Source organism: Canis lupus, chromosome 9 (genome assembly GCF_003254725.2).
Source record: "Canis lupus dingo isolate Sandy chromosome 9, ASM325472v2, whole genome shotgun sequence".
NCBI classification, from domain to species: domain Eukaryota; kingdom Metazoa; phylum Chordata; class Mammalia; order Carnivora; family Canidae; genus Canis; species Canis lupus.
The window spans coordinates 26,934,181-26,947,049 of NC_064251.1; the positions used below are offsets into that span (position 1 = coordinate 26,934,181).

Sequence of the window (12,869 nt, forward strand, 5' to 3'; positions counted from 1 at the left end):
ACTGGGTCTCCACTCTGAGCTTGCTGGAGCTCTGGCTGAAGAGGAGGCCGTTGGGAAATGTGAAAGCACAGCAGACTTGGAGGCTCTGGGCTCATTTCCCCCAACCTCAAGGGAGGTTTCTTGAGGAAAGACTGTATCTGGAGTTTTTAAAGAAATATTTGCCCACCAGAGCTTGAAGAGATACAGTGATTTTTACATTCTCTGGCTCAGCAGCCAGCCACCTGTCCTGGCAGATTTGGACCTCCACCTGTGGGAACTGAGGCCACAAGCCCAACTGCAAATCTATTAAAGCTTCTCCCTACAATGCCTGGGCTCGTGGCGGGGGAGGTGGGGAGGGATTAGCCACCCAGCCAGGTTACCCACATCCGAGAGGGAGCTTGGGCAAAGAGTATCAAGCTCTGCCTCTTTCCTCTCTCTTCTCTGTTTGCCTTAGGCTGGGCTCCAGGTCATCTAGTACAGAAACTGGCAACTCTGTCTTGTTAAAATCCAAGCACTTTTTAAAGAATATGTGATTTTTGTTTCCTTTTCTTAAAAAACAACAACAAAAAAAACCCCACAAAAAAACAAAAACAGACTGGAACCCAGTCCTTTATCCCTATTGTGTCCATTTGCCCAAGAGATGTCCATATTTGAGACAATAACTTAAATATTCTCGAAGTGGAGGTAGTCTCTCTCTTCCTAGTGGGATGTCTTCTTGGCTCCTTTCCCAAACTTGGCATCGAGACCGAGACCTATGGAAAGGGAGAAGATGGGCTTAGGTTTATGAGGAGAAATGAAACCCACCAATGATTCTGAGGGGGAGTGGGGGAGGGAAGGTCAGCTTTGATTCTCCAAAATTGGAGCTTTAAATAAAACTAACTCCAAATACTGGTTTTATAGAACTCACTCAGAGAAAAAGTATTGCATCAAATGAAAAAAATCACCAAGATTCAGGCAATTACATATAAATAATAAAGTACAGTGAAACTAGAAGAAAAAATGTCAAAACTTTTTAGCTAGTTCTCTTAGCTCATCCACAGCAGCACAAATCTAACTATAATAGTTTTATCCTGTTCAGTGTCTGAGGAACCTAAGTCACTGGAGGAAAATCACTAAAATGAAATGCTCATTAGGAAGGGTGCATTAGAGGCAATATTTCCTTTCATTTATTTTTGAAGATTTTATTTATTTATTCATGAGAGATACAGAAAGTGAAAACAGAGACCCAGGCAGAGGGAGAAGCATGATCCCTGTAGGGAGCCCAATGTGGGACTTGATCCTGGAACTCTGAGATCACGCCCTAAGCCAAAGGCAGACACTCAACTGCTGAACCCCCTAGGTGTCCCTTCTTTTTCTCTTTTAAAAACACTTTCTCTAAAATAACTAAATCAGGCAGCCCAGGTGGCTCAGCGGTTTAAGCGACGCCTTTAGCCCAGGGCCTGATCCTGGAGACCCAGGATCGAGTCCCATGTCAGGCTCCCTGCATGGAGCCTGCTTCTCCCTCTGCCTGTGTCTCTGCCCAGCCTCCCCCTCCTCTCTGTGTCTCTCATGAATAAATAAATATAAACCTTAAAAATAAAATAACTAAATTAATTTCATAAATATAATCTCAGGAAAAAAGTATCATTTTAAATCAATCACAGGCTGCCTGGGGGGCTCAGTCAGTTAAGTGTCGGACTCTTGATTTTGGCTCAGGTCATGAGATCAAGCTCAGCATCGGGCTATGCGTGGAGTCGGGAGGCTGCATAGGATTCTCTTTCTCCTTCTCCTGCTCCCCACTCCCCCCCTCTCAAAAAAATTAATTAATTAGAATAAAAAGAAATAAAGCTCTGTGACTATTGCTTCACGTGCCTGGAGATGTTCTGCAGAAAACTTACCCAAGAACACAAGCACGGTGCCCACCCACTGCAAGGGGCTGATGGGATTGGCGAAGAGGATCACAGAGGCCAAAATAGTGAAGAACTTTCGAGTTGTGGTGATGATGGAGCAGGTCAGGGGGCCAAAATACACAACTGTCATGAAGATGAAGCTCTAGAGAGACCGAGAAAACAAGATCAGGCTGGCCCTGGGGATCCACCCCAAAATCTAAAGTCTGCGCTAGGACATCAGGGCTCGCCTTGCCACCCCTTCTCCCAGCCAGGTCAGTGTCTCTTGAGGAGCCAAGCCACCCCATCTCGAGGTACTCACCTGACCCAGGGCACTGGTCAGACCAAAGAGCAGAATGTTATAGATGATGTTGGGGTACCTTTCGGCAAAGCTCAAGAACTCCCAGAGCTCCCCAGTGAACAGGATTCCTGGGGAGAAATGCCAAAGATGAATGGCACACCTTGTGTGCCTGTGCCAGCACATGTGTTTGTACATAGCCCAGCAAAGTACTCTGCAGGAGAGCCAGGTGTGGGAAGTGCAGGAACTGAGTTCAAACTGCCCCACCAGGCATCCTATTCCTAGTTTCCTGATTAGAGAAAACTAACTAAAGACTCTTCTAAGAGAGGCTTGAGAGTCAATTCGTTACTTCTGCCAAAGTCACTGGAAGCAGAGAATGTCAGATGTTGGGGAGATACACACATCTCCAGCCTAAGGCAACTCCAAGCACTGGTCACCTCCAGCCATCAGCAGTCTCCTCTGTTAACCCTACTGTGCTATTCAAAAGATACTTCCCACATGTGTCCAGATTTGAAAAAAGGTTAGGAAACACCGATTTAAAAGCAAATGCACTCATATTCGAACTACATTTGTATACCAATATCTCATCTCTCTCAGAAGGGAAGTTCTCCCAAGGTCCTTCTGTGACCCACTACCACGTGTCCTCCCACGGTAGCTGGCACAGGTCTAACCATGATTGTGCCAGTCATGAGAAGCAAGCAGAACCCACCAAGAAAGGTTTCTCCAGGAAGGTTTGGCAGGGGTTTGGACAGAGGGGCATCTTAGAGCTGAAACAGGCCTTTGGCCTGGCAAAATTAGCAACCACCATCTGAGCTAGGGATCAACTGGAGGGGGGCAGTCTGCCCCCTGGTGATACACAGAAAGAATAGCAGAACCACTCCTTACCAGCTCCCAGCAATAATGTCGACCAAAGGTTGATATTCAACATCATGTGGTTGGAGCCTGTTTGGTAATGAGCCCGCATGTGGTCCTGGGAAACGCCTGTCAGTCCATCCAGCGTCAGAGATAATAACTGAAAAGAGAGAATGTACCCAGCAGTGAAGAGGCCACCAGGGCCCCTCCCTAACCCAGGACATAGGACTCACTTCTCTGAGACTCCTCACAAAGCTGCTGTCTTAAGACAGGGTCCTCAGAACAAAATGCTACCATTTGGTCATGGGTGAAGGGTCAAGAGAGATCATGATCACTGCCTCCTGCCCCACCCAGGCACTAGAACAGAAAGCTATCTGACCCACAGAGTCCTAATGTAATCAGAGTGGGATGGGAAGCCTAGCACTTCCTAACGTAGTGCCATGAAGCCTCACGTGCAGGGGCCTGAAACTCATTGTGGTGAGCCATATATTTTCCCATTATGGTAGAGAAAGGAAATGTAGTCCTGGCCTGTTAGGCTCCTGGCTTGGAGTAGTAATCCAGACTGGATTCTGTGGTCACACTACCAGGATTAGAAGCCTGGGCAAAGTTAGCCACTACCTCTGCCATTAATAGCCATGTGACCATGACAAGTGACTTAATCTCTCTGTATCTCAGTGTCTTCACAATGAAAAGGGAAATAGTACTTTAGTATCTCAGTGTCTTTACAAGGAAAATGGAGATAGTATTTTATACGTTATAAGGTTTCTCTTGTAAAAATTAACCAACGAATAGGTGAACCACTGGGAACAATACCTAATCCAAAGTAAGCAAGAGCTACTATAGTATTATTTTAAACTCCTGGCTTCCAGGTTTCTCAGAAAGCCACAATGAGAGACACGCTATTCCTTCCCTATTTGTTCTCAGGTCTCTCTGGCCTCACACTAGCATTTAACTGCAGGCCTCAGAGTCATCACTTCCCCAGGAGAGCTGAGCTGTTGTTAAATATTTCGGGCTTCCCACTATGGCCTTAGCAGAGCCAGGGGCCACGCAGCAAGAGACAAAGACCAGAAATGGGGGCAAGGAGCAACACAATCTCTCTTGACATATAACCGGCCTTTTACATGCCCAGGTGGGATGCTCCTTGGTTGTGATTACTGGAAAAGGCTGCCTTTCCCACCAGGATCACATACCAGAAGCAGCTCTCCGTAGCCAACTGTGTGTTCTTCCATCCCAACTACTTTCTTGGGTTTGTACATGAAAAGGGCCACTCCAGCCACAATTAGCAACACACACAGGTACTTGGCCATTGGGTACTTCTTCTTCAAGAGGGTAACTCCAAGGAGCATGACTACAGGGAAGAAACAGTGGAAAATTCGGGTACCCACAGGCATTGATGAGCCCAACACTGTCCTCTTAGGAGCCAAGAAGAGACTCCCGGGAGAAAACAATGTCTGAGAAGGAAGGCCTGCAGAGGCTAAGAGGAAGGCACAAGGCTGGCACCTAGATACAGACGATTGAGCAACAGGGTGAACAAAGGATATAAGGCAGGGAAAAGGCAGAGAACAAAGGTGAAAGATCTAAGAAGGAACGGGGGCAAGGGTGGGGACAGTGAACGTGTGAGAGATTGAGAGAAAGAAACTGATGATCAAAATGCAACTTAGGATGTCTAATGACAATGTAAGCACACAAGACACCAAAATGACTGGCATGTGAAACACTAGGTAAGCCTCTAGCTTCCAGCCCATGCATACCCAATACCATCGGAAGTGATATAGAAATGACAGGATGACAGGAGAAAAGGACAAAGGGACGGCACTGGAGATAGCTGGGCTGGCATAACCACTCCACAGGGATACACAGCTCTGGGAGAGGAACAGAGAGCCTACTCCAGGAAGGGTGACGATGGTAGAGGGAGAGATCATCTTCTGCTTACCTGGGATTGGCTTGCAGGATTTACCAAGGACCTGAAATGAAATTCAGCAAATAATATCTGAGCCTCTGTGATGTGCCAGGCACTGTGGTAGGTGCTATGCTAAGATGAGTAATTGTGGGGCCTGCACCAGAAACCACAGCCTATTGTGGGCAACCCACCACCACTATGCTTCAGATCTGCAGTTCTTTGCTCTCTGAATTTCTCCACCACATTCTCTTTTAAGTCACAGACCTGAGCGAGGAATTCTTAGTTCTTATCAAACAACTTCTGAGCCAACCCATGTCACACCCTGAGGTTTCACCTGAGTTGGATAGTTGACAAACTGTAGTGCTGAGTTGCTAGAGACCATGGCACCCAGATAGGAGACAGAACAGGCAGCATAGAGCCAGCTCCGAGTACGATCCACCCTGGCAGTGTCAAAAAACTGGATCACTGGAAAAAGATAAAAAAACATATAAGAGAAACCTGGTGGGCCCAGGATGGGCCACTGAGCGAAAGTTGAAGCCACATGAAAGGAATATGTCAAATAAGACGAGAAGCATAAGATATTTCTGTCCTCTTAGACTGGAAAAACCTCTGAAGATTATTCAACTCTCCAGTCTCATCTACACCAAGCACAAGACCACATGCAGAGCAGAAATGGGGGCTCATTCAGTTCAAGGGACGAGTTAGCTCTGCTGTAGCTCCCAGGGAACAAAGAGAGAAGCTCAAAACATGTTTGAAGCGTGCACATAAAGGAAACTCAAAGGGAAGAAGAAAAAAAAAATTAAGTATTCCCAGTGGGGATCTGGAACACAGAAGACCCATTCTCTGCACATTTCTGACTCAGAAGTTGGTCTAATTTAAGGAAATAGGGTTTTGCCCCATTCCAAACCCATTGGTTTTGTCACTGAACAGAGAACGTCCTAAGGACGGTGGGAATGTTGAGAGTAAGACCTCAGAGGTGGACAGGGAGGGGGGCACACAACAGATTTACTACATAGGTACTCACAGATCTTGGCAAACACAGCATTGATCACACACTGGATGAACACCAAAGTTAAGGCAAAAGTGAATGTTTCCTGCTTGGCTCCCTCCCCATACTTTCCTCTTGTTCTAAGAATGAAATGATAAGAAAAAAAGGGAGAAGAATTAGTATATTTTCGTTCGGGGCCATCTAGTATGTCTAGTCACTGACAGCTTTAAAATGATCTTGCTTCTTCGGACGACGGGACAGTTTGGTAAGGTTCACTGGCCTCGTTCACAAAAGGGGGGCTGATTTTTATTGGATCTAGAAAGCAGACATCCCAGTCTGCTGATCTCGGAGCCTTGGGAAAGAATATCCGTAAAGGATGGAGCTAGAGGAAATGTGGAAAAACAGACGGTGGAACGAGGTACCCCCAAATAGCAGATGAAAGAATTTGGGCTACAGCAGTAAGGCCAAAGGCAAAAGAACCAAACGTCGGAACGTCCCGCTGTCTGCAAACATCGGAAGTCCCAAAGAGAAGGTGGCACAGGCACGGAAACTCGGTGGGGGTGGGGAGACTGCTCACCCTGTAAAACCCAAGCCCTTGGAACCAACAGGGAGAAAAACAAGGGAAGAAAAATAGCCAGGTCCCGAGAATCCGGAGACCAACTTTCGCATTTTGGAAATGTGAGCAGGCTCTGCCGCGGCGGCAAAGGTGTGGGGGTGCTGGGAGGGCGCGGGCAAGAGGGAACGCCCGGGCCGGGGGCGGGGGGACAGGTCTGCGCTCCGGCCCCAGGAATCCGCTCACATCTTTTCCTGCAGGATCCCATAGTAGAAATAGCAGACAAAGACGCCGAGGAAGCAGAGCGGCAGGCGCAGCCGGTCGGGCACCAGGGAGCTGCTAGCGGCCATGAGACGCCCGGACGACCCGACCGGAGACCCGCTCACAGCCGGCAGCGGCAGCGGCAGCGGCGGCGGCGGCGACAGCTCCAGCCGGACATCGCCGACCGGCGACAGGGGCCTCATAGGAGCTGCATGAGACCGCCGCGCAGTAGGCCCCAGCAGCCACCGCCAGAGCTGCCAGCTCAGGGCCTCCGCGGGGGGAGACGCCTTGGGACCCAGAAGCCGTCCCCAAGTAAAGGAGATCCGCCCTGGGACCTTAGTTTCGTCCCTGCTGACCAAGGGAGTCAGCCGCTCGGGCACCAATTCCGTACCCTCGGGTTCTTCCGATCAGGCAATTCCGAGGACAGCTGCGACCCGGAACTCGGCGGGGCGGCCTAGGAGCTACGCAGGCGAGGAATGATGACGTATGAGGATGTGGAGCTCACCCATTGGCTGCGCTTTGCGGAGACGGACAGGTGAGCGGGGAGGAGGTGCGGCCGGCTGGGCTAATCCCACGATCTCTTCCCCAGTCGGCGGTCAGGCTTCCGCTGGGTCCTAACGCCGGGAAGTCTCAGTGGAACCTCAGCGCCCCCTAGCTGCTGCCCCGCGTCAGCGTCTCACCTTCTGCCAGAGTGTTCAAGGCCTCCTTCCAAGGGCGCATCACTAGGCTTCCAAGGGGGTCACCTACGCGTGTCGCCTACCTTCCGAGCCACAGTTTTCCCAGCCTGGAAACTAGGGATAGATAATTAGCAAAAGCCACCTTGTCGCCTCTTCACTGTTCCGAGGATCACATGAGCTGAGATTTGTGAAAGTGTTTCATAAACTGTCAAGTGTGCTGTGAGCAAGCTTAAGCTATCATTAGTCATTACACTTTCCCCAACTCTGATCTTATTTTCTCACATCCTGTAAGTGGAAATGGAAGCTTACCGAAGTGGATCTTCTCCTGGGGCCTTACACCTCACCAATGATGGAACACAACCCTCCAGTGGCCCTCCAGGTTCGAAATTTCCCATTCATCACCTCTCTTTTTACCCCTCTCTCATTCGAGGCTGGGCCTCCTCACCTGCTACCTGCTAGCACCAAGGGCTAGGGCAAGACCCCAGGACATTGCACTACAACCCCCAAGCCCCACTTAGCCAATGGACTCTGGGCTGCTATCTGGGTAGAGGCTCCTTCTCTGCTTCTGAGAGCCCCGTCCTTTGGCACAGCCTCCGCCAAAGGAAGGAAACTCGGGGCAGCACCACACCCATCACTCCAGGCCTGACTCACTGAGGCTTTGGGGGTAGGCCAAACATCTTTCAGGGGGAGGGGTAAGAAATAGCAGACAGGGTCTGTCCTCAAACCCGGGTCTCCTTTCTATCAGTGGAGGTGGGGGGCCCCTCACATTTGCTGTCTTGCCCAGTGGCTTATTCACAAGCCAGCCTGTGATTCCAGGGCCCAAACAATAGCTGGAGTGAGAGACCTGGGTTCCAGTCCCAGCTCACCGGCTTCACCCACTGGGACTTCACAAACAATTCTCTTGACCTCTGAGTCAAGTCTCCTCATCAGAAATCGGTGGGAAAATAACAAGCGGGAGAGCGCTGTAGTTAGAAGCATGGGCACCGGATTCAAATGATCTGCTTCATCTTAGCTCCCCAACTTTGCATCTGTCTTTGGAGTAAAGTTATACAATCTTTTCTGTCCTCTCATTTAGTACAGTGGGATTGATCACATTTCTCTCATTGGGTTGTGGTGGTATTTCGGTAACATTTTATGCCAAGTGCTATGACACGATCTGATGCTTACCAAGCCAAAGAATGATAGTTGGCATAGCCGCCTTTGGGAGTTTGTCTTGAGGTCTTAGGACATAGATACAATGGTAGTTATTATGACTTCCCTTGGGGTAGTCAACTTTTCACCCATACACTGGGGATAATATGTCCAGTGAAAATGTTTGTAAATCATAAAGCACCATCAGAATGTTGGGATGGTCATTCGCATCCCCCCCCCCCCGGCCCCCCAAAGCCTCTGAGCTTTTATCAGGTGCAGTTCTATAAAGCTGAGAGGCCAGGATCCCTGGGTGGCCCAGCAGTTTAGCGCCACCTTCAGCCCAGGGTGTGATCCTGGAGACCCAGGATCGAGTCCGGCATCAGGCTCCCTGCATGGAGCCTGCTTCTCCCTCTGCCTGTGTCTATGTCTCTGCCTTTTGCTCTCTGTGTGTCTCTCATGAATAAATAAAATCTTAAAAAATAAAATAAAAAAAAAAAAGCTGAGAGGCTGCAAACCCCTCTGTGCTATGGGTACTCATGAGATAGAATACTCCAGAAGAGCTAAAGCTTCCCTAACCCTGTGCCAAGAGATGCAACCCAACCACCATTCCCTGGTTTGTTCCCCTTGCCAGTGCAAGGAGCACCCACAATGTCAGACTTGGTCACCCTCACTTCCTCTCTCAAACCCATTCTCCCTAGGGAGCTTTGCCAGACTCACCCAGAATAAGTGACTTCCCCACTGACTCCTTCACCCCACCTCCACCATGCTATTCATTCTGGACAGCCTCTCCATGGACCTACTGCTTAGATGTCCATCTAAAGAATCCAAGCCTCATGACCTGAGGACAGAAACTCTGGGCATCCATACAACACCCACATCCACATCATTACGTGGATGAAGCGATCAATATAGTAACCCTCAATCTCCATCCCATTCTCCACCGCCCCCCCCCAAAAAAAACATTTAACAGAACCTCAAGCTGCTGGGAATACTTATTTATTTGGTCTATTAACACCAAGATCTGCAAAAAACAACTTCTAAACACAGGATAAGAAAACTTGAACATTAACATTCTTCTTCAATTTTGTGTAAGCTCTGCAGTACGGAAAATATACAAACTTCAAACAGCTGCAAAAATAGTGTCTTTGGGAGAAAATAGAGTTTCTACATCGATACAAGAAAAATAGGCATTTTTCTAATCCAACCCAGTCCTGGGGCAGGTGGAGGGTGTAGAGTCGCCGCTTGCCACCTAGAGGAATGCCAGCTCTCCTTCTCCCCCACCACCCACCAGGGGCTGGGCAAGCTGGGCTGCTGCTTAAGACAATCTTAGGGTGAAAGCGAGATGAGAATGCCACTTGGGAAAACGCTTGGTTCCCCCCTCTGCCAGCAGCTGGATTGGTCAAGTGTTATGGCCCTTTAGGGCTGCTTTGGTCAGCTCCTCCAATCAGAGGGAGGCATGGGGATGGGGGCCGGGAGGACGGGGGTATCTATCTTCAGGTCTCCTCTTCCATGTCTGTGGAGGAGAGGGAAGGAAATCTGTGGTGTCCCCTCTCCTTTGATCATGGCCAGCTTGTTCCATGACAAGGTCAAGGGGCCCAGATATAGTCCTTTGGACTCACACCCAGAGGTGGGGGACCCAAGACCTTCTGGGTGAATTTTCCACCAAGTGAGAGAGGCGGCAAGAACACAGGTGTGACTTGTGAGTTGCCCAGCTGCTAGTGGAGAAGGCAGGTCCCCTCACATCCGGAGGGACCGGTGTCCATCAGAAAGAGGACCCGGGGCTTTGACACAATAAATGAAAGTGCTCGAAGGCCGAGAGGGAAGGGCTCCTTTGTCCCCAACCTCAGGGGAGCTGGGGAGGGGCCTGCCACCAAGGCACTGGTCTCCATGGTGAAGTGGTAGGGTTGGGGCCCTCAGACCACCAGGGAACTCTGGAAGAGCACGGGCTCTTCTGATGGCGGAGTGCGCTGCCATGGCTCAAACGGCAGCGAGGAGGCTTTGGAGGCCTCTGGATCCTTCCGAGGCGGTGGCCTGGGGCTGGGGGGCGGCAGGGGGGACCCCGGGCTTGAGGGGCAGTTACGGAAAATGAAGCCCATGCTGGGGAAGAGAGGCTTCATCAAGCTGACGGGGCAGAAGGCCGAGCCGGTCGGGTTGAAATGGACTTTGTTCTTGTCAGGACAGGAAGTCAGGAAGGCCAGGTCAGGGCCTGGGGACCTGGAGAATGGTGAGAGAAAAACATAGACACACACACACACACGTAGAGAAAGAGCCAGTGAGAAGGGATGGGAGACATCACAGCATCAGGGGACAAAGGAGCTGGGTCTCTGTTTGAATAGGATGGTGACTCTACCAAAAAAATGACAGGTGACTGAGCCTTGACAAGCCTTTAGGCCTCCAGCAACCCATTTATTTGGAATATGGCTAAACAACGGGAAATCTACCTCAGCTAGAAACAGGAGGACCTGAAGGTAGGCAGGAAGGAAGATTCCTGACAATGTGACTTTTATTTTATTTTATTTTATTTTATTTTATTTTATTTTATTTTATTTTATTAATTTTTTTTTATAAATTGTAAGACTTGATTTTTTTTTTAATTTATTTATGATAGTCACACACACAGAGAGAGAAAGGCAAAGACATAGGCAGAGGGAGAAGCAGGCTCCATACACCGGGAGCCTGACGTGGGATTCGATCCTGGGTCTCCAGGATCGCGCCGTGGGCCAAAGGCAGGCACTAAACCGCTGCGCCACCCAGGGATCCCACAATGTGACTTTTAAAAGAGGAGTCAAGGGATCTTTTAATTGGAGGTATGTCATCAGTAAACAGCGTTTGGGGGGCAGACAGCTTGCCTAGAAACAGAGACCAGGCAACATTATTTTCTAAGACTGTGTAGCCTAAAGCAGGGTTTCTCAGTATCAACCCTATTGACATCTTGAGCTGGATGATTCTTGGTTGTGGGGAGCTGTCCTGTGCATCGTAGGATGCTTAAGAGCATCCCTGGTCCCCTACACACTAGAAGCCAGGAGCACCTGTGCACCCTGGATGTTGTAACAACCAAAAAAGTTTCCTAATATTGCCAAATGCCCCCTGGGGGGGGGGGGGTGTTTCCCCCATTAAAATCTACCAACTTCAGGAGTCTCATTCTTGAACACATTTGAAAGGTGTGATTTTTCAAAGGCCTTGCTGAGACACAAGGGTAACAACCATTGAGAGAAGGCAGGCAGACCTTATTAGGAGGTCTGGGCTCTAACTCACCCTGTGGTCTCAACCCACCTGCCTTACCTTTCATGTGGAAAGAACCATCCCCACCCTTCTGATCATGTGGAAGAAATGGAAGGATAAAAGGAGTGACGTCAGGTAGAGTAAGGGATCCTTATGATAAAGAAGATTCGGCCATGCTTTGAGGGGGAAGCAGCTGAGAAGCTGCTGGTTGTGAGGGTTGCGGGAAGAAGGCAAATGTGTGGTACGATGGTGAAGCTCTGTTGCCAGCAGATCCCTTGACTGCCTTCCTCTTTACTATATAGACAGAAAGATGAACTTAGCATATAGTATGGTAAATTGATGACCACTTTAATTATAGAATTCTAAAAAAATTTCAAACCGAGGAAGATGAGCGAGACACAAGGAGGGCAGGGGTGAGCAGAGAGCGATAGGTGAAGAAGAGGTGAAGATCCATGTGCTGGGTGTATTTGGGAAGGCCTGGGCAGCAGGATCTCACCTGACCAAGAAGGCTTTACGAGAATCCCACCTTATGGACAGTGGAAAATGGGCAGGAGAGGGGACTGCTCTCAGTGTGTGCATGCACACATGGGGAAGGTTACCCAGGAAACCAAGCACCACTTTAAGGACATGGGGGCAAACGGCATGACCCTGAATGGCTTGATTCCCTGCCCTGGGAAATCCAGGCCATCTTATAAGATCAGCAGCTAGGAAAAGGAAACGTGACAGAGGAATTGCTAAACATAAGAACTTCTCAATGGGAAAAGTTGATCCAGTGACGAGGCCCCAATGAGCTGAGAATTTCTCTCCCAGGGCATCTTAGAAAGCAATCGGTGAGTCAGCCACCCCCCTCTTTAAGGTTTATTTATTTATTTGAGACACAGAGCATGCATACACAAGCAGGGAGAGGGGCAGAGGGAGAGGGGGAGAGAGAAACTCAAGCAGACTCCCTGCTGAGTTCAAAGCCCGACACAGACCTGGATCCCACAACACTGAGATCATGACCCGAGTTGAAATCAAGAGTGGATGCTTCACCAACTGAGCCATCCAGGTGCCCCAAGAGTCACCACCTCTCTTAAAGGGTTAACACAGGGACAGGGAGCTAGAAGAGATGGCTTTAAGACCTCTGCTGGCACCATGAGTCTG

General features: G+C 49.3%; 2 protein-coding genes across 4 annotated transcripts in view; both read right to left on the reverse strand.

Moving 5' to 3' along the window:
* Nucleotides 1–474: 474 nt before the first annotated feature.
* SLC35B1 (solute carrier family 35 member B1) lies at nt 475–7,119 on the reverse strand. Its single transcript, XM_025440058.3, has 9 exons — nt 6,682–7,119; nt 5,919–6,022; nt 5,229–5,359; nt 4,928–4,958; nt 4,185–4,342; nt 3,028–3,154; nt 2,167–2,273; nt 1,857–2,010; nt 475–731 (listed from the first exon to the last, which is right to left on the reverse strand). The coding sequence occupies exons 1-9, from the start codon at nt 6,897–6,899 to the stop codon at nt 679–681; spliced, it is 1,083 nt and encodes a 360-aa protein (XP_025295843.1). The 5' UTR covers nt 6,900–7,119; the 3' UTR covers nt 475–678.
* A 2,365-nt stretch (nt 7,120–9,484) lies between these two features.
* The window catches only part of FAM117A (family with sequence similarity 117 member A), a 42,869-nt gene continuing 39,484 nt past the window's right edge, over nt 9,485–12,869 (reverse strand). For 2 of the 3 annotated variants that reach the window (XM_025440530.3, XM_025440531.1), the window contains exon 8: nt 9,485–10,718. In XM_025440530.3, the coding sequence (XP_025296315.1) occupies nt 10,418–10,718 (301 nt within the window). In that variant the 3' untranslated portion in view covers nt 9,485–10,417. The other variant, XM_049114063.1, reaches the window with a different exon arrangement.

Bases quoted from the DNA above. Each gene is read 5' to 3' on its own strand.
- SLC35B1 (XM_025440058.3), bottom strand. From the start codon at position 6,899: ATGAGGCCCCTGTCGCCGGTCGGCGATGTCCGGCTGGAGCTGTCGCCG. The intron at 3,155-4,184 runs GTATGTGATCCT...CTCTCTTTTCAG, and splicing joins GCTACGGAGAGCTGCTTCTG to TTATTATCTCTGACGCTGGA. The intron at 2,011-2,166 runs GTGAGTACCTCG...CGGTCTCTCTAG, and splicing joins TGACCAGTGCCCTGGGTCAG to AGCTTCATCTTCATGACAGT.